The following is a 22,890-nucleotide window of genomic DNA, read 5'->3' on the forward strand; positions in this document are numbered from 1 at the left end:
GACTTAACATGGGTACAGGGTTCACATCAACATTGTATTTACCAAAGCGATGAATCATTATGTTGTAAAGAGTTTTAAGTATGTAATTTTTTTGTGAAATAAACAATTTTTTTAAAGTTCCTTAGTAGTATCATACGGAAGACCGGAAGACATATTGCGCCGATCCTAAATAAAATTGGCAAGAGGGCAGGAGGAAGAAGATGTAGTATATCATACCTGTCCAGGTATAGGAAATGCGACCACCCTCGTAATGGCTCGCGGATGCGGGTAGCGCCACGACACCGCGTTACCATAGAGCATCACTTGGTACGCCATCGGGAACTGACCGCCGCTCAAAATCTTGAATGCACCACTCCTGTGTTTGATTAAAAAAAAATAGATTTTGTTTTTGTAACGAGTATTTACCAAATATTTTGAAACGAGAAAAATAATGCGAATATCATTGGCCTAGTAGGTAAAGAACTAACCGCCCAAGTATGAGGGTGTGGGTTCGATTCTAGGTTAGGAAGTACCAATGCAACTCTTCTAAGTTTGTATGTAATTTCTTAGTATATCTTGAACACCTTGACTGTGTTTCAGAGGACACGTTAAACTGTAGGTCCCGGCTGTCATTGAACTTCTTCGGCAGTCGTTACGGGTAGATAGATGTCAGTAAGTCTGCGTTGCCCGGGAAACTGGGTTAAGAAGGTCAAATAGGCAGTCGCAAAGTATTTAACGAGTTACGGGCATGCTCTAATATTTTTCTTTTTAATGTTTTACTTCAAGATAACAACTAATATTTATAGAAGACTATCTTCCCACACAATTTTTATATATATAAAAAAAAAATACCTTAGGTCATCCTTGTAAAAGTGGTCCGATGATTCGTCATCAATGAAGACAGGCGAGGGCCGACGCCCGTAGTTTTGCATCGAAGGACAAGACGACGAGATTCGTGGTAAAATAGACGGCGAATGGGACTTGGTCACCGTTTCCGAGCTCACCGCTCCTACCTGCGATTTCTGTTGAATAAAAACTTATGTTTTACATGCTGAAACTACGGTCCTAATTTATATGAATATTAAGAACTAGCTGACTTCCTGCGGTTTCAAATGAGTTCCAGTGGAACCTCTTCCCCTATGGAGATAAAATATTATGTTATCCGGGAAGAGTGAACCTTTCCGACAGTGAACGAATGTTTCAAATCGGTCCTGTAGTTTCAAGTTTCGAGTGCAAAAAAACAAATCATTTTAAACAAATATTTGTAGACTAGCTTCTGCCCGCGACTTCGTACGCGGATCCTGTCCCTTATACCAGCGACTACGGGGTTAGCAAAATCAAAGATCTGAATCGTCTGATGTTGAATTTAAAGGGCCCGTTGACGGGAAAACAACGGAATACGCAAAATCATTCGAAACGTTCTATATATTTAACTTTTGTACGTCAACGGCAAAAGCACAGCAGACTAAACAAAACGCTAAGAACTAAAGCGCAATAGGCGTGACCATAGGGATAAAAGTAGTGATTCTGATTAGTCCGCATTTAAGTGGTTTTTCTGAACGGACCCTTAAATAACAAAGTAGTGGTGACCTAGTGTTTAGAGAACCAATCTCTCAAGTATGAGTGTGTGACTGCGATTACAGGTCTGGCAAGTACTTGCTAATGCAACTTTTCTTAGTTCGTATGTACTTTCTTAGAATATTTTGGACACCAATGACCGGTTTTTGGAGGAGCTGTCATTTCTAGTGTGTCCCGGCTGTCAATGAACATCCTTGGCAGTCGTTATGGGCAGTCAGAAGCCAGTAAGTGTGACCAGTTTTACCAAGAGGTATTGGGTTGAGCGGGTAACCGGGTTGTGGAGGTCCGATAGGCCGTCGTTTCTTGTCGTTTCTTGTTGTGTACTCAGTTGCATCGAAGCCGACCTTAACATAGTTGGGGAAAAGGCTCTTGAAGTAATAACAATAATAACAATGAGATTTAACGCAACAAAGTCGGAGAGCTCGTGATGTCACGTCTATGTAAAATTTGTGCTAAGAAGTGACTTAATACAAAATTCAAGCGTTTTGTATCTTCCTTGTTCTTTGTTTGTGAAAGAAAAAAAAACAATACTTGTCCATTATTTTAGGGTTATCTAAAAGACGGACTATTACTTTCTTTGATTCACCATGCTTATTTTGTATAATTTGTATCAGTAAACGTGTCCGACTCGCGCGTGACGGAAGCGCGCTTCGCGATCCGATGAGATTTCCTCGGAGCAAGTAGCAGACTGATGTTCTCGAACAGCATCAAGTCCTTCCAAACGCTCTTCGGTATATCTTTGGGATCTTATGATTCTCTCCCTAAGAACATTGGAAAAGATTCGACCCATGGTAATAGTTTTATTGTGAAGAAGATACCTGATCAATTAAAATCTAGCTGACTGCCCCCTCGCCCCCCGCGGTACTGAGTAGGCTACCCTGTCACGAAGATAAATGAAAAAGAATACAACACTCAAATAGCATTAAAACTCGAACATTCATTCTATAAAGTTTTGTAGTAAAAGAGTAAAATTGACGATGATATACCATCACCATTGAAAGTCTGTCCTAAACTATTACCGCCTTCACTGCTTGGAGGTACTTCCAGCTTATTATATCACTATACAGTGAAATTAGAGATAGCTTTCATTTCCACATCAGTTGTTTCTGATCTTCGATTCTCATAAGTCAACAGAAAATATACATCAGATCGAACAACTTTTGCTAAAACGTCATTTCAAGTGTAGTAGGGCACTTGGAGTTCAACTTGAGATGTTTTAGATCTTCGATTTTTGTAAGTCAACAGAGAGTGCTCATCAGATTGAACAACTTTTGCTAAAACGGTATTCCTATGTATGCTATTGTGTAACTGGGCTCTTGAAGTTCCACATCAGGTGTTCCAGATCTTCAATTTTTATAAGTCAATAGAGAGTGCTTATCAGATAGAACAACTTTTGCTAAAACGTCATACCCGTATATGCTACAGAGTAGCTGGGCTCTTGGGGTTCCACACCAGGTGTTTTAGATCTTCATTTTTTATAAGTCAACAGAGAGTGCTTATCAGATAGAACAACTTTTGCTAAAACGTCATACCCGTATATGCTACAGTGTAGCTGGGCTCTTGGGGTTCCACATCAGGTGTTCCAGATCTTCAAATTTATTCTCTCAACCGAGAATGCTCATCACGTGGAACAATTTTTGCCATGGCACCATTTTTGTATCTCTTATAGTTTTGTTGATCTGTTGCAGTTCTGCACCAGGTCTTCAAGTTTTGAAGATAAATTATAGCCTATATGTTGCCCAGACATTATACCGATACAACAAAGAAAAAATCATTGAAATCCGTCCAGTAGTTCCGAAGATTAGCGTGTACAAACAAACAGACATACAGACATACAGACATACAGACAAACAGACAGATTTTTTTTTTTGGATTTGTGCTCGATTACTGTTTCTGAACTCCACTCAATTATAATTTTTTTATTATATTCAATGTACAGACAAAGTTTTTTTACCGATTTATTATATGTATAGATAAAACTGAATCCAAGTTAGCATAGTGTATAGCAAGTGGAATATGTTAGCAAGCTTATGCCTTCTTAATTTAATTTTGTCACACTTACGGAGCGATTCTGAGCTATTTGTTGGAACACTTTCAGTAGCCGGTTATACGTGGCGAGCTCAATAGGTCTGAGATCGATAGTGACGTCATCAAGTTCGATATTAATTTTGACGGTCGGCTCGCGGGCTGCCATTCCTCCCTCGGCACGTCGCCACGCCTCCCAAAGTGCTTGTAGCTCCACACTAAGAGAGGGAAGTTATTTTTTTACTTACTAATTACTACACAACAAACTAAATAGGGCTCTCTCTTTAATATTCGTAAGAAATTAATAGGGTTCTCAGACAAAATAATGCGATTTATCAACTCCATGCTCAAAACGCATATTCAAATAATGAGGTTAATTAATCAGCAATTATCGTACGTAAAACAAAAGACAGTCCCCATTCGAACGTCACAACGATCCCCTTTTATCATTACCTTTTAAGAAAAAAAACAAACAAAAAATCCTGTCAGCAGAATGAATTGTTTTTAATCAATCTTATCAGAGAGGCACACTGAGTGACGAAATGACTGCAATATACATACCCAACAATCAGTGGTTGTAAGACGACATGACGACGATCTCCAGGCGGTCCCGTTGCTACCAACAACGCGGTAATCAGTCCTCGTGCATTCACCTTCTCGGGGCGAGCGCTGGCCGAGATCTGCAGGGAGGCACTGTCCCAACCGACTATACCCTCGGCCCCGACCACGCTGATCTGACTCGTATGTATTGTGATACTCTCCATGCCTTCGCGGACTGAAAATATTAACGTGATTAATGGATAGTTTCAACGGTTAATGATAAAGTTTTGGATAGGTTATCAGGGAATTATCAGACGGATAAACTATAACTTTTGGGTTGGCAGGTCCCAAATAGCAGTATCTGACAGAAATTATAGGTATGCAACCTTTTTCTGGAAAAACTTTAGCGCCATCGGGTAAAACAATCGCTATTTTCGCGTTATTGTCGTGTTACGACAATGTTCTTAATATGTATGAAAAACAAGAAAAAAAAGCCTGTACGGAGTCCGACAGGTCAGCTAGTTTTAATATAAGTTTGTAAAAAGAAACAAATATCACATATTTATTTGTAATAAAAACTTACCCAATCTGTTCTTCAGTTTGTACAAGGCGGGAGATTCGGCTTCCTGGGTCACTTGGTGGAATAGGCGTGCTCTCAGCTGTAATTGTCAATGTAAATATGTAGATAAAGATGAAATCCACGTATAAACTTCAATATTAGAACCTGGAAGTTGGTGATGGATATTCAGGTGCATCGGAGAGCACGTAAATGGCCTGCGCCCGATCTCTTTTCGGTCGTTCTGTCCCATCGGGCTATGAGAGTGAAGGGATAATAAATGCACTTGTGTCTGCGCAAATTCATGTGCGGTAGGATATGTCCTGCGCAGTTGACTGATCTCCTCAAATGAGTTCTAAAAGCAAAGCCAGTTTGTATACCTACAACTATTGTTGATAAACAACTATTTAGGGTAAATATAAAAACCAATCATACAAGCATCTAATAATGGTGTCAGAGTGACGATCTCATGGTTATTTGAAAAAATATCAGCTCTCAAGTGAAAATGCAGCTTACCAGATCAGATATTCCAATGACTCTCGTGAGCTTATCCTTAGATAAGTCTATCTGCACAGGTTTCTCGATGTCTAGACGCATGGTGCCACGGGAACTCGTACTTGTAGGGTTAGGCATACCTGCATATACATATATAAACTATTACAAACTAAAATCAATAATGAATTTATAAGGCCTAATTGTGACGAGTGAGTCACTAATGCCGCCACAAATAGATAGGGTTTTCTTCAGATTTTCTGCTTAACCAATAATCATTATTCATCCGCGTTACATTTTCACATTTTCAAATGTATTTATTAGCTTTGGCGCCCAAACTATGTTAGTCATCAGCCTATATTAGTATAGAAAAATAATTATCCTTTATACAAAGACATGATATGATTCATGAGTATCGTTACGGATAGTCAGAAGCCAGTAAGTCTGACAACGAGTTTTACCAAGGAGTATTGGGTTGCTCAGGTAACTGGGTTGAGGAGGTCAGACAGGGTAGTCGCTCCTTGAATACACTGATACTCGGCTGCATCCGGTTAGCCTGGAAGCCGACCCCAACATAGTTGGGAAAACGGTCGGAGAATGATAACAAAGACATGAATATAAGACCAAAGCTACTCACTGGATACCGGTGCGACAACTTTGAAAGTGGCGAGCGCGGGCGGTATGTCCGACACCGGGTCTGGTACTCCCTTCGCCGTAGACAACAACATCATGCTGGTGCCGCCCGCGGCCAGAGCTATCCACGCGTTAAACAGGGATAGCTTGTGGAGTTTCATAAACAAATATTATACATTTAGTTTCATGACAGAGAAAGGAGACGACCAAATAAGCGATGGATGTGTGTGAAAGATGATATCTATTCTATATTTTTTTCTTTTTATCAGGCGGAAAATTCTCATGGACTATCCTCTCACACAGAGACTCCACCTGGGGTCGGTGAAGAGGTTTGGGGGCTAAAAACCCACCAGGTGTTGCCTCCAATTACCCTTTGCTCAGGATTCAGGTATCGCCAAAGCATTCTGCCGCACCATCGGCCTATATGTTGTCCCACAGCTAGGCACAGACCTCTCACACAGTGAAGGAATGAGCGTTTATCACCATTCTTGCTCAATGCGGGTTGGTAGCTCGAAATAATGGTAAATCTTTGCAGCAAAGTTTATTTCATTACTAGCTTCCGACCGAGGCTTCGCCCGCGTGATATGTTGATAAAAAGTAGCCTATCTACATTGCAAATTTCAACCAAATGGGTAAAGCCGTTTTTGCGTGAAAGAATAACAAACATACATCCATACATTGTCATAAACTTTTACATTTATAATATTAGAAGGATAAATAAATACCTGCAGTGTTTTCTGTGTCTTCCGTTTCCAGTAGTAGACGTTCGGCTGATACATGGTGATTTGTGCGAGGGGCACGTTGCCCACGCCGCGACGCGCATGAATCTTCGTCGTTTGCTTTAATTCCAACGTAAAAAGGTGTATTGTAATGTAACTTATAAGATATTTCTGTTGTATAGTAACTAAGTCATAATAGCCGACGCGGTCGTTGGCCTTTTTGCTTTTGCTCTTTTTAGAAGTCTGGTCACTTTTTTTTTTCAAAAAGTTTTATTTCTAGTTTCACTGAAAACAGTGATTACCTACATATCAAAATTAGTGGAAAGGTCTCATCAATACGAATATATGAAACCCAAACACGAGGTAACGAAACCCGTAAAAAATTAAAGATTCCGATGAATTCAGAACTTCATCCTGTTTGGAAAGTCGGTTAAAAAGTGTGTAACTAATAACATTTACTTAAATAAAAGTGTTTAAGTATGTCTTACCGTGTCTATTAGCGTCTGGCCGACATCTGCATCTCGCACCATCTCGGTGAGGCTGCGACTCGTCACGCGGGTCGCGGACTCCATCAGTTTCAGTGGCTGATCCTAACAAAAATATCATAATAACTTCAGGTAGAGTTAAAAATAAAAAAAAAACCGGCCAAGTGCGAGTCGGACTCGCGCACGAATGGAAAAAAATCACGTTTGTTGTATGGGAGACCCCCAAAATATTTATTTTATTTTAGTTTTCACAATTTGTTGTTATAGCGGCAACAAAAATACATCATGTGTGAAAATTTCAACTCTCTAACTTGAGAGTTCGGTTCATGAGATACAGCCTGGTGACGGACGGATGGATGGACGGACAGAGGAGCGAAAACAGTGAGGTCCCGTTTTACCCTGTGGATACGGAACCCTAAAAAATATATATATCCAGGTGTTTATGAAAAACTGATTTTGTAAGCTTCAATATCTGACGCGCGACGCGAACACAAGATTTTATGAGACAATTTGAGGGGAACGCTTAACAAGGATGTAGGTAGCTTATCGTTTAATTCCAATCAATTTTCGATTTTACGTCCCCGTCACACGCGGATCATGAGAGTGTCATGACGCTTAAGTAAAAATACTGCGGAAGACAAAGTATATAGGGTAAAGGCGGGATAGAAGCCGCAGTGGGATAGATGCCCCATTTTTAAAAAACCTAACTTCCCATGCTCGTGATTAAGAAATAACCGTTTAACTAGAAGCCGCAAGCACCCCGCACCTAAGTTAGCCACGCACCCTCGAGGAGTGAGGTCGCGTTTCGCTCGTGTGTGAATTCATCTCCGCGGCGAACTTAAAGCGAGCGTAAAATTTTTAAAGGAGTGTATTTGCTGTTGTATAACTTTATATGTAGATATTAATTCCGTCAAATTTTTTATTACGTATGTATATTGTTTCATGAAGATATACATTTTGATGTAAATAGTTGCTCTATTGTATTTATTTATTTTAAAAAATACTAGGGCATCTATCCCTATCAAAAAGGATAGTTGCCCTGATCTTTTACGGTATAGGTGCCCCTAGGGGCATCTATCCCTCCATACACCACGTATACCCTGAATGTATTATAAGTGCTTTGAATATATATTTTTAATATATTTTGTGTTTTTTATATTTTTCATTTGTAAATGTATTTACAATTTTTATTGATTACGAATGATTTACAGTTCAAACAGTGAACATGAAGACAATTCACCTAAGAACAAAGTTAAGGGAAAGAAAACTAACGGTTTGCTGGTAAAGAAGACTAAAAGAGATGGACAGGATGAGCCTAAAGATACAAATAAAAATATCTGCATTGTATGCTTTGATTCAATGTGTAATGTGTCAGTACTGGTTACATAAAACCTGTACACTTTTCAGAAATTTTTGCTCGAGATGTGGAAAACTTATAGCACTGTCCGGTTAAATATTATGATGCTAAGTATATTGTGTTATTTTAGTTTTTAAGAAAGAATGATTTTTATGATTTTACATGTTGAAACTTAATCATTAATATTTTATAATTAGGGTTTGAAATTTAAAATACATTATTTTTGTTGAACAAATACTTTTAGAATTTTATTGTGTTAATTTTAATTAATCTGATAATTAATATAAAAAGATTAAAAAAAACTGCAAAATACTTTTCATTTCAAATAAATTAGAGTAAAAAAATATATAAATTATAAATATTATTAATATACTATACTTATACAGTATGAAGGGCATCTATCCCGCACCGTAGGCATCTATCCTAGCTAGTATTTTCAAGGCAGGGCAACTATCCATAGTGGTAGGCATCTATTCCCAAAAATTGAGTTCTACAAAAAGCTAAAATCTGCAAAACGTGTAGTATATAGGTCCAAAAAGACAACTAACAAATAAATATAAAGGATTAAACTAGTTACATTCATAGGTGTTATTAATGTAGAACAAATTTTTATTAAATTAGAAGCATATTTCAAAAATTGGAACATCTATCCCGCCTTTACCCTATAAGGTTCAATTATGATGTCACAAATTAAAATATGTGTATTTAATACTCTTAATAATCAGTAAGAAAAATCTATCCAATGAAGTATAAAAAGTCATATGACCGACTTAAGCGGTATTGTTACTTAAGCGATGGAGTTTGTCAAACTATAGTGACTTTATTAATTTAATTTCGATAGAACAAAATACTTCATGCATTAAATGGCTAACTTCGGAGGCGTAAAGTAGTACCTAAAGTAGTAATTCGATACCTGCACATTCTGTGAAGGTTCGGGGCTAGCGGGCTTCGTCGGGCTCGCGACGGGCGGGCGCAACGCTCCCACTTCAGGACTGTTGTCATCGGCTATGTACAAAGAAACTTCCACAACGCCCATCGTCACGAAAACTTCTAGAAACTGCGACGGGCATGGACTGCGAACAAAATTAGGTTAATTTAGATTTAGAGTAGTATTCTGTCTTCGGGATGCAGGACCAGGGACCTGTTGCGTGGGCTGAAGCTGAAGTGATTGTTTGTTTGAACGTGTTAATCTCAGGAAGTACTGGTCCCATTTGAAAAATTATTACAATGTTAGATAGCCCATTTATCGAGGAAGGCTATAGGCTTTTTATCCGGGTTCGTGCAGGGCGCCCACGGGGTGCGGGTGAAACCGCTAGGAGAAGCTAGTCTGAAAATAATTTTGAAATTTCGAGGACACAAATGGTGTGATGAAGGCTGCGGAATTGGTACATAAAAGGCCTACGACGGAACACGATGAATTTTTAGTCTGACACTCCCTCACCGCTGCTAACCCACAGCCGGTAAGGTCATTTGATGGCTCTCGCCATCGCAAAAAAATAAATAAAAGGGTGTGATGAAGCCATTATCAAAATAAGCGAAATTTCACTCACTTCTCAACAAAGCCCACGGAAAAGGACCTCCTCAAGGGTGGTGCATCATCAGTAGTCTTAGTTTTGGAGGATGAAGCAATCGTCTCTATACCAGAGTCACACGTGCGGCCTGCCTCAGCATGGACCTTGTGGTCTGAAAGAAGATCATTAGTACAGAAAAACTACTTTTGCCAACTAATCCTACTAATATTATAAATGTGAGATTGTATGGATGTCGTGTGGGTTCGATTCCAGGTCAGGCAAGTACCAATGCAACTTTTCTAACTTTGTATGTACTTTCTAAGTACCAAGATATATTCTTGGTCAGTAGAGGATAAAAAGGTGAAGGAAACATCTTGAGGAAACCTGAACTAGTCTGAAATCACCAACCCGCATTGAGCAAGCGTGGTGATTTATCCTCAATACTTCTTCTTTTTAAAGGCTGCAACATGGATGCATGTTTGTTATTCTTTCACGCAGAATTTTCTGGACCGATTTGGTTGAAATTTGGTATGTATTTAGATAGGTGATATGATTAACACATAGGGCTACTTTTCATCAACATGCGGGTGAAGCCGCGGGCGGAAGCCAGTTTTGTAAACTTATACTAAATGATTTGAAAACAACGTTTTATTACCAAACACTGTGTCATCGACCGTCGTTTCGCTCGCCGAGAAGAAGTCTAGATCGCTCATGATGAGATTCGCGTAAGGGCAGACGCCGTGCTTGTCTATCGCTTGCACTGATCCAACAGAGCTGTGATTAAAAATAAATGACTTAAGTTAAGAACATGGAACTATAACGCTATGTATACTATAACTATGCCATATCTACCTCTAGAATAGATTTTTGAGATTTCTGCTTAAAGTTCACATTTAACCATCATCATCTCTTTTGGCAATTAAGTTGGGGTCGGGTCGTCTTCCAGTCTAACCGGATACAGTTGATCCCCAATGTTTTACATGGAGTAACTGCCTATCTTTGATAACTACTCGTAAAGACTGCCAAAAATGTTGAAATGACAGCTGGATCCAATTTATCGTGTCTTCCAAAACACGAAAGAACTCGTCATGACGTGATGGTCACCTAGCATCACCTTACGATCGATAGATCTGCGCGGCTTTTACTTAGCCACGAGCTCTTATTACCTTATTACTTATTAAAATATTGTAAAACACTGGCACCCAGCCGCATCCAGTTAGACTGGAAGTCAACCCCAACATAGTTGTGAAAATGTTCAGGAGATGATAACTTAGTAAAATTGTGATTGAAGATAGTAAAAGTGTGTAATTACATGTAATCAGTTTGCGCCGCGTTGACGAAATCCTTGCAGAATTGGTCGAGCAACACAAGTTGTTCGACGCCGAACTCGAAGCTGCAGTCCGACACGAGGTTGAACTCGATCGCCGGACCGCTGGCCAGCACGCCACTTACGTATAACGCGGGTGCCAGCACGCAGCATACCTCCAGGCTTCAAAATAGAGACAAGACTTTTAAGGGGCAACAGTTTATGAAACTATAAAGTACAAAGGCACTCCTAATTTCTAAACAAATCTCTGCAGGCCCAAGATGGGAGTGTTCACCCACAACGAAAATGACAGTTTTCTAACTGTATACTATGAATTTTCACGGTCAATGTTAAAAGTAAATAGTTTTTTTAAAGAAGAACGATGGTCTGCGGTATTCTATCAAGTGCAGTTATCATCATAGCCTACTGTTCCCAACTTTATCAAAAAGGTTTTTTATTTCATTTTAATCTTTTATCCTCACAGTGTGATTATTTTTTCGACATTAAAAAAAATCTTTTCGATTATTTCGTCTGGCAAATTCCTATGGAGACCATTATCCTCAAGCGCTTGTAATAATTCTTAGTGATTCTGTCTGATTATAATACTTGGCATATAAGGTACTTACGGATGTAGTATAGGCACGATATTCGGCATCTTGATTCTCTGGCTCCATTTCAGGGCGGGGTTTTCGCTTCCCGTACCCTTACACTCTGCGCTTACCGACTGCAAAAAAAGATAACAATGATCAGAATTATTCTAAACTAGCTTCTTTTCGGTTTCACCCGCATCCCGTGGGAACTACTTCCCGTACCGGGGTAAAAAGTAGCCTATAGCCTTCCTCGATAAATGGGCTATCTAACACTGAAAGACATTTTCAAATCGGACCAGTAGTTCCTGAGATTAGCGCGTTCAAACAAACAAACTCTTCAGCTTTATAATATTAGTGTAGATGGTTGTTCCCGCAATTTTACCCATGCCCCGAGGAAAATTCTTCCCGTATCAGGTCAAAATATAGGCCATATTACTCGGGGATAGTCCAGCTCTCCAAAAGTAAAAGATTTTTCAAATCGTTTCTGTAGTTTCGGAGCTTTCAGGATAGATGTATAGATAAGTTCGAAAGGGCATATAGGGAAAGGAGTCAGCATCTATGAGTTGCCTGTGAGATTACATGAATAAGAAGGAAGTGAATGATAGGGAATGAAGAATGGTCCGAACTTCTCTATATCCCATGGTATGAAAGATCCTCAGCCTATCTGGCTCCTAACTACCTCTAATGACTGATAAAAATGTTCAAATGACAGCCGGGACCCACTTAAATTTACCTTGCGAAAGAAATAGTATTAAGAGCGTGTACGCTCGGCGCGCGATGTCAACCTTAGGTGATTCAACGCAAAAAATCGCGCAGACTAGCGTCGCGGCTGTGTGCGTGCCTATCATACTTCACGTATAGTCAAACAAACCATTTGATCCTTTCGAGTCAAATTGGTAGAACAAAAAATATGTTATTTAGTAAATAGTTAATAGCGAGAAAATAGTGTAAGTCTATGGATGACTAATTAGATTGTTTTGTGATTGTTCTCAATTTGATTGTTCTCGATTTCTCAAAGACACCTGGACCGATTTGAAAAATTGATTGTTTATATGAATGGTCCAGTCCATCCAGACCGAAAAAATTTGGTCAAATAACAATTGCCGGAATGCCAAATATTGGTGAAGAGCTTGGGTTTACCATTGCAAATAAAGTTTTAAGTTACCTATCCTATATGCTTCAAAAGTTATTCGGGATCAAAAGTCAAAATTTGCCCTTTCATTTGATACACATATCGTAAGAATGCATTAAAAACATTTTTTTCTCCATCTTGGGTATACCGCCATATTGGATATAGAATCATACATTGTCATCCAAACAGAACGTTCAAACAAAATTTCAACTCAATCGATAAAAAAAAATGCTTCAAAATTGAGTTTTAAATGAAATAGTAATGTATCAAGATTTGTTGGTCGCGCTTGAAATATACTCTATTCTCGGTATCCACGGCAGAGGTTATTCACCCTACGCGATGCGACGGAGCGACACGTCCTCTCTCGGTGAAGCCTTGCGGCGGTCTGGTTTGAGTTGACTCAGCGTTTTATAGTAGTTTTTAAATAATTTATCTATACATATAATAAATCTGTAAAAAAACTGTGTCTGTACATTGAATATATTAAAAAAATAATAATTGGGTGGGGTTTAGAAACAGTAATGGAGCACAAATCCAAAAAAAAATTCTGTCTGTTTGTCTGTATGTCTGTATGTCTGTATGTCTGTATGTCTGTTTGTTTGTACACGCTAATCTTCCGAACTACTGAACGGATTTCAATGATTTTTTCTTTGTTGTATCAGTATTAGGCCTGGTCAACATATAGGCTATAATTTATCTTCGAAACTTGAAGACCTGATGCAGAACTCCAACAGACCAATAAAACTATAAGAGATACAAATATGGTGCCGTGGCAAAAATTGTTTCATTTGATGAGCATTTTCAGCTGAGATTATAAATTTTAAGATCTGGAACACCTGATGTGGAACCCCAAGAGCCCAGCTTCTCTGTACCATATACAGGTATGCCGTTTTAGCAAAAGTTGTTCAATTTGATAAGCACTTTCTATTGACTTATACAAATTGAAGATCTAAAACACCTGATGTGGAACTCCAGGGGCCCAGCTAGACTATAGCATATAGAGGTATGACGTTTTAGCAAAAGTTGTTCAATCTGATAAGCACTCTCTGTTGACTTATAAAAATTGAAGATGTAAAACACCTAATGTGGAAACCCAGGAGCCCAGCTAGACTATAGCTTATAAAGATATGACGTTTTAGCAAAAGTGGTTCAATCTGATAAGCACTCTCTATTGACGTGTAAACATCGAAGATCTGGAACACCTGATGTGGAACTTCAAGAGCAATACTACACTTGAAATGTATAGAAATGAATGTTATGAAATAGGTATAGTGAATCAAAATAAGTAATTAGTCCGTCTTTTAGATAACCCTAAAATAATGGACACGCATTTTTCTTTTCTCTCTCTCACAAACAAATAATAACGAAGATAAAACAACGCTTGAATTTCGTGTTAAGTCACTGCTTAGTACAAATTTTACATACCTAGACGTGGCGTCACGAGCCTCCACTCTCTAACTTTGTTGCGTTTTATCTTCATTATTATTTTGTATATCTCTTCCAGACCTCGGGACTACAGAGTTCCAAATTTTTGGAAGGCAAACGTGGGGTCGAAGCCAACACGCTGAAGCCCTTTTGAGACAACTTTAATGAAATGGTGACACAAAACCGACGATTATCCCTTTATACACTATAGAAATGAACCCAAGGACAATCCCCGGTGGACGTCGTTAAAAAAAAGACAATCCCCGGTTCTGTGCTAAACTATTGCTAACTATGGAGGAAAACTACTTGGGCTATTTTGATGGGATGTTAGTGGATGACAATGTATTAGGTACATGTAAAAACGGCAGGTGGAGACTCGCCACCTCACTTACTGTAACCAGTCACTGAATAGCAACAAGAGGGCAATAGGGACATGAGCGGCTGAAGGGTGAGGATACCTCGGCGGACTTTAAACGCGGATTACGCGCTCCCTGTGCTTACCATGAGGCACCTACCCTCCGAGCAGGGCCACTAATCCTGCTCTAGCGACTCCACTCTGGACGGCCAAGCCAAGCCAGAGGCGTGAGACCTACCCCCGTCATGGTTCACTCCGACCGGCCGGAGATGGGGGACAGTATACTCTCCCTGGAGAACTCAGTATATATAGCCCCGCGGGGTCGCTACTCCCCGTCATCAGCCTCAGATGTCTTGCGGTGCCTATATCTCATTATTATTGTCGTTATTATCTCAAGAGCCTTTGTCCCAATTATGTTAGGGTCGACTTCCAGTCACGATGCAACTGAGTACCAGTGTTTTACAAGGAGCGACTGCCTATCTGACCTCCACAACCCGGTTACCCCTTGGTAAGACTTACTGGCTTCTGACTACCCATAACGACTGCCAAGAATGTTCAATGACAGTCGGAACCTACAGTTTAACATCCCCTCCAAATAACGGTCATTGGTATCCAAAATATACGTAGAAAGTACATACGAACTTAGAAAAGTTGCATTGGCAGGCACTTGCCAGACCTGGAATCAAAGACGCACGCTCATACTTGAGAGATTGGTTCTCTACCCACTAAACCACCACGAATTCCACTAAGTCACCACGACTTTGTCATCTATTTAATGTTTTTTTACGAAATAATACCTACGTGTAATATTTTTGCCACACACAACTTAAATGCGGTCTAATTAGAATCACTACTTTTATCCCTATGGTCACGTCTATTGCGACTATTCAGATCTTTGATTTTGCTGACCCCATAGTCGCTGGCATAAGGGACAGGATCCGCGTACGAAGTCGCGGGCAGAAGCTAGTAAAAAAATAAAAACGAGGATTAAATTATAATATAAAGTTTATGTTTTAAAGAAAGAGTTATATTACTATAGTAAATAATTGTTATATTAAATTAAGTAAGATAGGTAGGTAAAAAAAGCATTTGAAATTCTCAATTTTTCACATTGTTAAAATATTTTTTTCTGAAAAATAGAGACCTAAATCAAAAAATGTTTTCAACTAACTATAGGCATGGGGATTTCGTCTATAAGTAAGAAAAAAAATATGATTAGATTTGCCACTGTTTTCACATGAATTTAAGCTTCGAAATAGACGCTGACGGGAATTTTGTAAAACATCTGTTACGTTATAGGGGTTTTAAGTATTTAAACTACACAAATTGAAATTTATGTTCAATTAACTTTATAGACAGTGAAATTACCTTGAGTTATTAAAAATTAACATAGCTATAGGATAAGTAGTTAATGAGAAACAGTGGTTTGAAAAGTACCTTTTTAGGCCAAATGGAGCGCGGTTGACGTACACACTCTTAAGAAGAAGAAAGTAAACATAAAGGACATTAAGCCTCACCTCAGCTTGAGTCATTTCTTTGAACTGTGTCGAGTGTAGCGCCACTGTTTGCATCACGACTTCGTACTGACGCCCTTCGAAAGCACCAGCAGCTGCCTGCCAACCACCGTCCGGGGTCGCACTTATTGTACGTCTGGGTAACATACAACACAGAAAATTACTGTCGAAATTTTTAAGATGAATCCTGGCTAAATTATTTTATCGACTGACTTCATTTTCAATAATAAAAATCTGAAAATTACAAAAAGTGAAAAGTGGAGAAATTTTATAAAAACTGATTGAATTTCTTTATTCAATCATCTCATCACCACTCTGTAAGTTGCTAAAATCTATTGATTGTTTAAAAGCGTCTTCGCTTTTTGAAGTCTGGCCCTATGACTGACTTACATATTATGTACGCAAAATTACGCTATATATACAACATGTAACTTAATTAACGCACATCCTGAAATTAGTTTGTTCAGAATCGTTTACTGAATCGATTTATATCATTTTTAATATAGGTAATTTTTTATCCCAAAAATAATTAAAACTACGGAAATTATTGTCATATTAACCCTGTACAGTCAAAACAAATTCAAATAGACCGTAACTCAAAGTAATAAAACTTCGTGTATTGTCGGCTTTTTCCGTAGTTTCATTATATTGTGCCGAGTCCAGCGACGCGCGGCGCGATATTTGCGTGCGTAGTAGTATGACCAAAAAGTTCTCCAAGAATTGGTATAACTAATTTAGTAAATAACAATGCATATACATGTTAAATAAAAAATTCAGTGTATGTATTATGATTATAACATAATATTCTAATTAGGGTGTTTGAGGGTGTGCGTTAATTATGTTACATGTTGTATACCAGATAAAGCTCCTCTGTGTAAAATACCACTAGTAATAATTGCATGCAAGTAAATACGTACCGGCAAATAGGATTCTCTGGATGCGGATTGACACTGATGGATCCTATCTGAAAAATTAAATATTTTGAGATATTTACCTAACATTTAGTTATAAAGAAGAGGTTTACGAACTCTCGAAAGAATTTCTTGAGTCCTACTTACTTATAAATAAATAGGTACTTACAGACAATATGATGGTGTCATCCACATCTTTCTCTTTGGCCAAATTTTCCCCTGTGATCAGCACTCGAATACCTCCCGCCGTCAAATAAAAGTACGGCCATTGCCAAACAGTGTCCCTGAAAGTCCAAATTGTAAGTTTACTAAAGGCCAGTTTCTTCATCAAAAGTTAAAGTTAAAGTAATGTCTAAAGTAAAAGTAACGGTCAAATTCGTTTTTTCAAGGCTAAAGTGAGAGCAAAACTAATAGAAAAAATGAATTTGACCGTTACTTTAACTTTAGACATTACTTTGACTTTTACTTTGGCTTTAACTTTTGATGAAGAAACTGGCTGTAAGAGATTATATACGTAATATATAAAAATTATCCCTACTATACCTACTAATATTATAAATGCGAAAATAACTCTGTCTGAATGTCTGTTACGGTTTCAGGTCTAAACCACTGAACTGATTTTGATAATTTTTGGTACAGAGATAGAGTTGACCTTGAGAAAGGACATAGGATAGTTTTTACCCCGGACTTTAGAAGTTCTCTTGGAATCGCGATATATCGGGTGTGTCGTTCACAATCACATTAAATGAAATGCGTTAATAGGTATACTGGTTAATATATGTCTATTAACACAAAGAAAAAAGAAAAATACAAACAAACAAACATATAACTTTATCTCTGCTTTACACATGATGTTGTAAATTACAAAAACGAAAAATGACTCCTGTGGTTAAACCACTGAATGGATTAGGTTATTTTTTTTACAATTCGCCATATAATATTATAAAGTATATGCCATAGGATTTAATGTGATTATGAACGACACACCCGATATACTCAACGCGAGCGAAGCCCCGGGCGAGAAGTAGTAATATATATTATACATGACAAACGGTATTAAGTAACGTTACCTAATGTTTATACGAACATTACATGTAACATTATGCAGATCAAGGGATCACAAAATGAAACTTACCTTTTCTCTATCTCTGCCTTCAGCGGGCAGAATGCTCGTGGCGCCATCTCCCTGACCAGAGACATGACATTGTCCAGAATGTCTGGCTGAATCAGCGCTTCTAGTGGGGCGAGCGTCGCATACACTTCCCACACGACATCATCAGACATCTGAAATAAATATAACATCAGTCCTGTTCATGTACAAAACAACTCGAGTTACTACTGTTACGTGGTACAGTTTATTATTTTGTTAATAATTTTATGGGGAAGAGCATTGTTACAAAGCCTATTTTAATGAACCTGACTAGCGGAGATATGATAACACAAAATCTCCTAAGAAAGTAAAATGCTGGTGTTCGGGTGACTCATAGGCTTTCCTTCTTTTTTTAAATTAAAGCACCAGTTAAACAAGACCTTAAAATCTGTGTCAAGGGACCCGAACGAACGCCTCGCTAGTGTAAAAGTAACTGATTGTTTTGGCCACGCCTGCCATTAGTTCTGATCTACCTGCCTTAAGGCATCTCCACTTATCTTTCCTTTCTCCGTGTTGCAAAGCATCATAGAATTTTATAAAAACTTACATTAGTCTGCTCCAATAATTTAGGGTGTAATTCTTCTTTCCAGCCAGGTGGTAAGTTAGATACCCTAGAAATTAAATATGGTTAAGAATGCTTGCATGTGAAAATATATGGAATACTTACTGAACAAGCAGACTAATAAAACATTAGAAATAAGTATTTAATATGAAATCCAGATGTTGTTAAAGCTATTGGGCAATACTTATTATAGCATGATGAGCGTTTTTTTTAAATGATGTGAATATCGTTACATAGGGAATCAAATAATGCTGGAATCACCCTTGTCAATGCAAACCAATTACTCACTGAGCTTGTGTGACGGTGATAGTAAGAAAATGTGCGTCTTCTTCAGCTTTGGCGGGCTCTCTAACCTCCAGTACTCTGCCACTCATCACGCCAGCCACCCATTCGTCGTTATCATCCCTGATAACACATACAACCTAATAGTTAGTAACTCAATAAACTACGGGCTTATTATTATTAGCCTATAATGTCCCACTGCTGGGCAAAGGCCTCCCCATCTCGCTTCCACATTTCTCGATCTTTCGACCGAGTCCACCAGTCTAGACGATAGCCGTCTAGATAGTCACGCCTGATTTTCTTAAATAGCTTAATTAAGGACAAGCGTTTTGTCGACTGTAATTTAGGAAGGTCGGCCCACGTTAGAATTTTTTTAGGACAGAAAATCGGACCGATCTTTTGTAGGACGTATGCGTTGCACTATTGTTATCAATCTATTTTTCTCCTACATAAAATCGGTCACAGATTAGCGGACATAGAACTCATTGCTTCTAATTAGCGAGTTTGTTCAGAATGAGATATCCGTTGTTATGTACTACCGTTTATAATGCTTGATAGATGCGGATGCCAGTTTTATTTTGAGCTGGTTGTACTCCTGCTGTATATCGATGGTACCGATCATGTCATCCATATCGAGTGCCAACTTCACCGTCTCCGAGGCCACCAATAACGTTGCGCGGCTTACCACCCATTGGAACCAGAAGAAGGTTTTCAATGGTCTTTCTGGAAATGACAAATTGGAAATTTTATAACTTTAATTTAATCTTATCAAATCAAAATGAATGTTGAGGCTATGCCATTTTGTTTTATACATTGAAAAGTTAAAAACTCACGTCTTTGCGCTGCGCGGTCAAATATCGATATCAGTTCCGAGTGAGCGTCACTCAAATCCTCCGAAACCGACGGTACTTCCTCTATATCCGACACAGAACTATAAATGGAGAACTTCGGTTTTAAAAAAAATTGAACAAGGTTTATAAAATAATAAAAATGGAATATTATAAAAAAAAATGTATGAGCACATAATCTGATATAGTTTTTTCAGTCCCAAATTTTTTGGGAGGGATTTCTAACGCTGAATAAAATTACATGTTTCACTCAGCACACTACATGTTTTATGTGTTAGAAAGTTAGTACTTACCGTATGAGAGATTTATGCGAACCTCCCATTGAAGATGTAGTTGGCCTGGGGAGATTAACTGGCGGGCGTTTCATCAAGGTATTAATGTGGGTGAAGCAGTGTATAGCTGCGGCCACTATGTGGAGCTGAAAAGTAAAGATAATTATTATAAGGTAATTGATACTTGTCGAATAACATGAAGAAAAATCTCTACATACTAATAATATACATATTGTGACTAGTTGGAACTACTGTTACTTGTTATAAAGCAGTATAGTTTCTTTAGATCATAACAAATTGTAAACCTAAGTCTTTCGCCCCGTGTATGTCTAATAGCGATTTTTCACTACAAAGTACAAAAAGATAAGCGGAGATGTGTGCCGGTAAAAAGGGTTTCAGTACATAATTTATACCACTGACAAGTACTAAATAAAAATATAAAAAGTACGTACATAAAAGTGATCAAAGTGGATGCCGTGACTCAGTATAAAACTTTTTGGTTAACCAGTGTCCAATAATTATTTATTTAATAAAATAGAAGACATTATACGTTTCTTTATTGTTAGAATAAACGCCATACACAGAAAATATCGTTCATCTTAAATTAACCGTTACATACAAAAACATGTTGCAAAATTGCGTTTTTTTTTTCCTAAATTGTATTGAAATCTACACAGAATTACGCACATAACTTGTAAAATCAATTTGAGAAAAGACCTAACTCAATTATCGTACTTATTTGTAGATACTACTCTAATTTTACACTTTTTAGTGCGGTGTTTTCTTGAAACTTTGGTTATGTTGTTTGGTGTTTCCATTATATCTTTAAAGTGAATATTTAATGTTATATACAGGTTGCATATTTTTCGCTGACCACCACTTCACATCACTGAGGACAATCAAAGTAGGAATGCTTTAGAAGAGATTGCACTTCATGAATTTTTAGTACGTTGTTTGTATAATAATCGAGTGAGTACCTCCATAGTGAGCTTTCTTTCACCGTGGCTCAAATGTTCCGTAAGGAAGGCAAGTTTAAACCGATCTCTAGCTCGATAGCAAGCGGGCTGCTCGCAGGAGGACTTGCCAACTGCAAACGAAATACAATCATAAACAAAACATGACCTATTCACTTGCCTTCCTTACCTACACACTGTTGCATACAAGTTTCATTTGGAATACTTGAAAGACATGAACTATCCGAGCCATTTACCGATGCGAACTTTTAACCCCTTGTTTTATAGAACGTATTCAAATTGTCGAAAATTCAATCGTAGCTGTATTTATGAATACATCAATAATTAAAATGAATACATTACTAATTAAAATGATTTATTGATTTGATTGATGATATTTTAAAACTGAATGGCTGACTACATCTCACTGAATGGAAACACCAAAAACATTGTACATCTTCAAAGCATCTGAACGAAAATTAATAGTAGCCTGGTTATATTATTTAATAATTAGCCTCTGTTGAGATTGTTTCTGATTACCAATAACAGCAATCATAATCCAACCCCTGCTTTATACGATGTAGGTACAAAATGGACTTGCCCTTTGACACCGCGCCTGAACTGTACTGTTAATTGAGATCTACGATCAAAGTATAAACGTATACAACGAGCATTCTGTGGTTTGCCGTACGTCTTACCTAAACGATATCAAAAAACGTTAGGAAATTGCAAGGATGTCAATATATGTTAATAAAAATACCCGGGTAAAGGATGCCCGCCCGCGTCCGATTTTTTGTAGAAGAAAAATAGAACAGAGTGATAGCCGTCCTACAAAAAGTTGGTCAGAAAATCTTAGTGCCCGTGACTCCGATTATTTGTCAAACAAAAAGTCTGACATGGGCGGGAAGCCTAAGGCCGGAAATACACGGACCGCTTGAAGCAGTCAGGGGCGACAGCTTCAAGCTGTCGACTGCACAGTGAACTGCAGAGTTCTATGGACGCACATACACGAACCGCTCGAGCAGTTGCAACTGATTCGGCGGATACGGTCCGTGTATTGCCGGCCTAAATCAATGTACGGTTCGTAATATGTTACCTGGTCTTGTTCCAATCGGATGATAATGGGCGGCGTGTCGGCATGTACGTGGACGCCTAGAGATACTATCGGCCCCTCAGTTATAGTTACAACCTCATCGTCGGCGTCCTCCGGCGTCTGGTCAGCCAGTAACGACTACAAACAAATATAATGACATTGTAAAACAATGAAATAGGTATACGGTAGGAAAATTCGTTGAAAAAACTGTTATCACTTACATCAGCTGATTTCTTTTTTCTGAAAGAAAAATGAAAATTGAAATAAATATAATTGTTGAGACTGGTCAATGAAATGTGAATTTCATTAATTTAATAAATACACGCTTACGTTTTTTCATGCAATAAGAACAATAGGAATGGCAATTTAGAGTTCGTCATTCTTATTTTATCATTTTCGTCTTTTAAAAAATAAACTAAAGCCTTACCTTCCTGCTGGACCACGTATAAATTCTCTCAAAGTAGATGGTTTAAACTCCGTTCCGCTGGTGAAATACTTTGTTTTCTATTAAAAATACGAACCAGTATCAGTTTGCTATACCAAAAATAACTATTATGGTTAGTGGAACTGGATTCTACAAAGCGCGAAAGGCAGCACAAAATAAGGATATAAAGTGCTTATC

At 38.2% G+C, this 22,890-nt stretch overlaps 1 protein-coding gene across 1 annotated transcript in view; it reads right to left on the reverse strand.

The window, feature by feature from the left end:
- LOC124645235 (vacuolar protein sorting-associated protein 13B) overlaps positions 1-22,890 on the reverse strand; it is a 76,881-nt gene that overhangs the window by 34,784 nt on the left and 19,207 nt on the right. The window contains exons 24-49 of the mRNA XM_047185026.1: positions 22,696-22,772; positions 22,490-22,508; positions 22,272-22,406; positions 20,244-20,368; positions 19,936-20,033; positions 19,642-19,825; positions 19,109-19,225; positions 18,806-18,869; positions 18,244-18,392; positions 17,278-17,392; positions 17,115-17,161; positions 16,201-16,333; positions 11,808-11,905; positions 11,188-11,364; positions 10,531-10,649; positions 9,915-10,047; positions 9,278-9,437; positions 7,011-7,112; positions 6,529-6,642; positions 5,808-5,949; positions 5,195-5,313; positions 4,706-4,781; positions 4,144-4,357; positions 3,620-3,800; positions 832-1,001; positions 217-355 (exon numbers count right to left, since the gene is read on the reverse strand). Of these exons, the coding sequence (XP_047040982.1) occupies positions 217-355; positions 832-1,001; positions 3,620-3,800; positions 4,144-4,357; positions 4,706-4,781; positions 5,195-5,313; positions 5,808-5,949; positions 6,529-6,642; positions 7,011-7,112; positions 9,278-9,437; positions 9,915-10,047; positions 10,531-10,649; positions 11,188-11,364; positions 11,808-11,905; positions 16,201-16,333; positions 17,115-17,161; positions 17,278-17,392; positions 18,244-18,392; positions 18,806-18,869; positions 19,109-19,225; positions 19,642-19,825; positions 19,936-20,033; positions 20,244-20,368; positions 22,272-22,406; positions 22,490-22,508; positions 22,696-22,772 (3,207 nt within the window). The remainder of the gene's footprint in view (positions 1-216; positions 356-831; positions 1,002-3,619; positions 3,801-4,143; positions 4,358-4,705; positions 4,782-5,194; positions 5,314-5,807; positions 5,950-6,528; positions 6,643-7,010; positions 7,113-9,277; positions 9,438-9,914; positions 10,048-10,530; positions 10,650-11,187; positions 11,365-11,807; positions 11,906-16,200; positions 16,334-17,114; positions 17,162-17,277; positions 17,393-18,243; positions 18,393-18,805; positions 18,870-19,108; positions 19,226-19,641; positions 19,826-19,935; positions 20,034-20,243; positions 20,369-22,271; positions 22,407-22,489; positions 22,509-22,695; positions 22,773-22,890) is intronic.

The sequence above is a fragment of the Helicoverpa zea genome, chromosome 31 (genome assembly GCF_022581195.2).
Source record: "Helicoverpa zea isolate HzStark_Cry1AcR chromosome 31, ilHelZeax1.1, whole genome shotgun sequence".
In the NCBI taxonomy this organism is placed as follows: domain Eukaryota; kingdom Metazoa; phylum Arthropoda; class Insecta; order Lepidoptera; family Noctuidae; genus Helicoverpa; species Helicoverpa zea.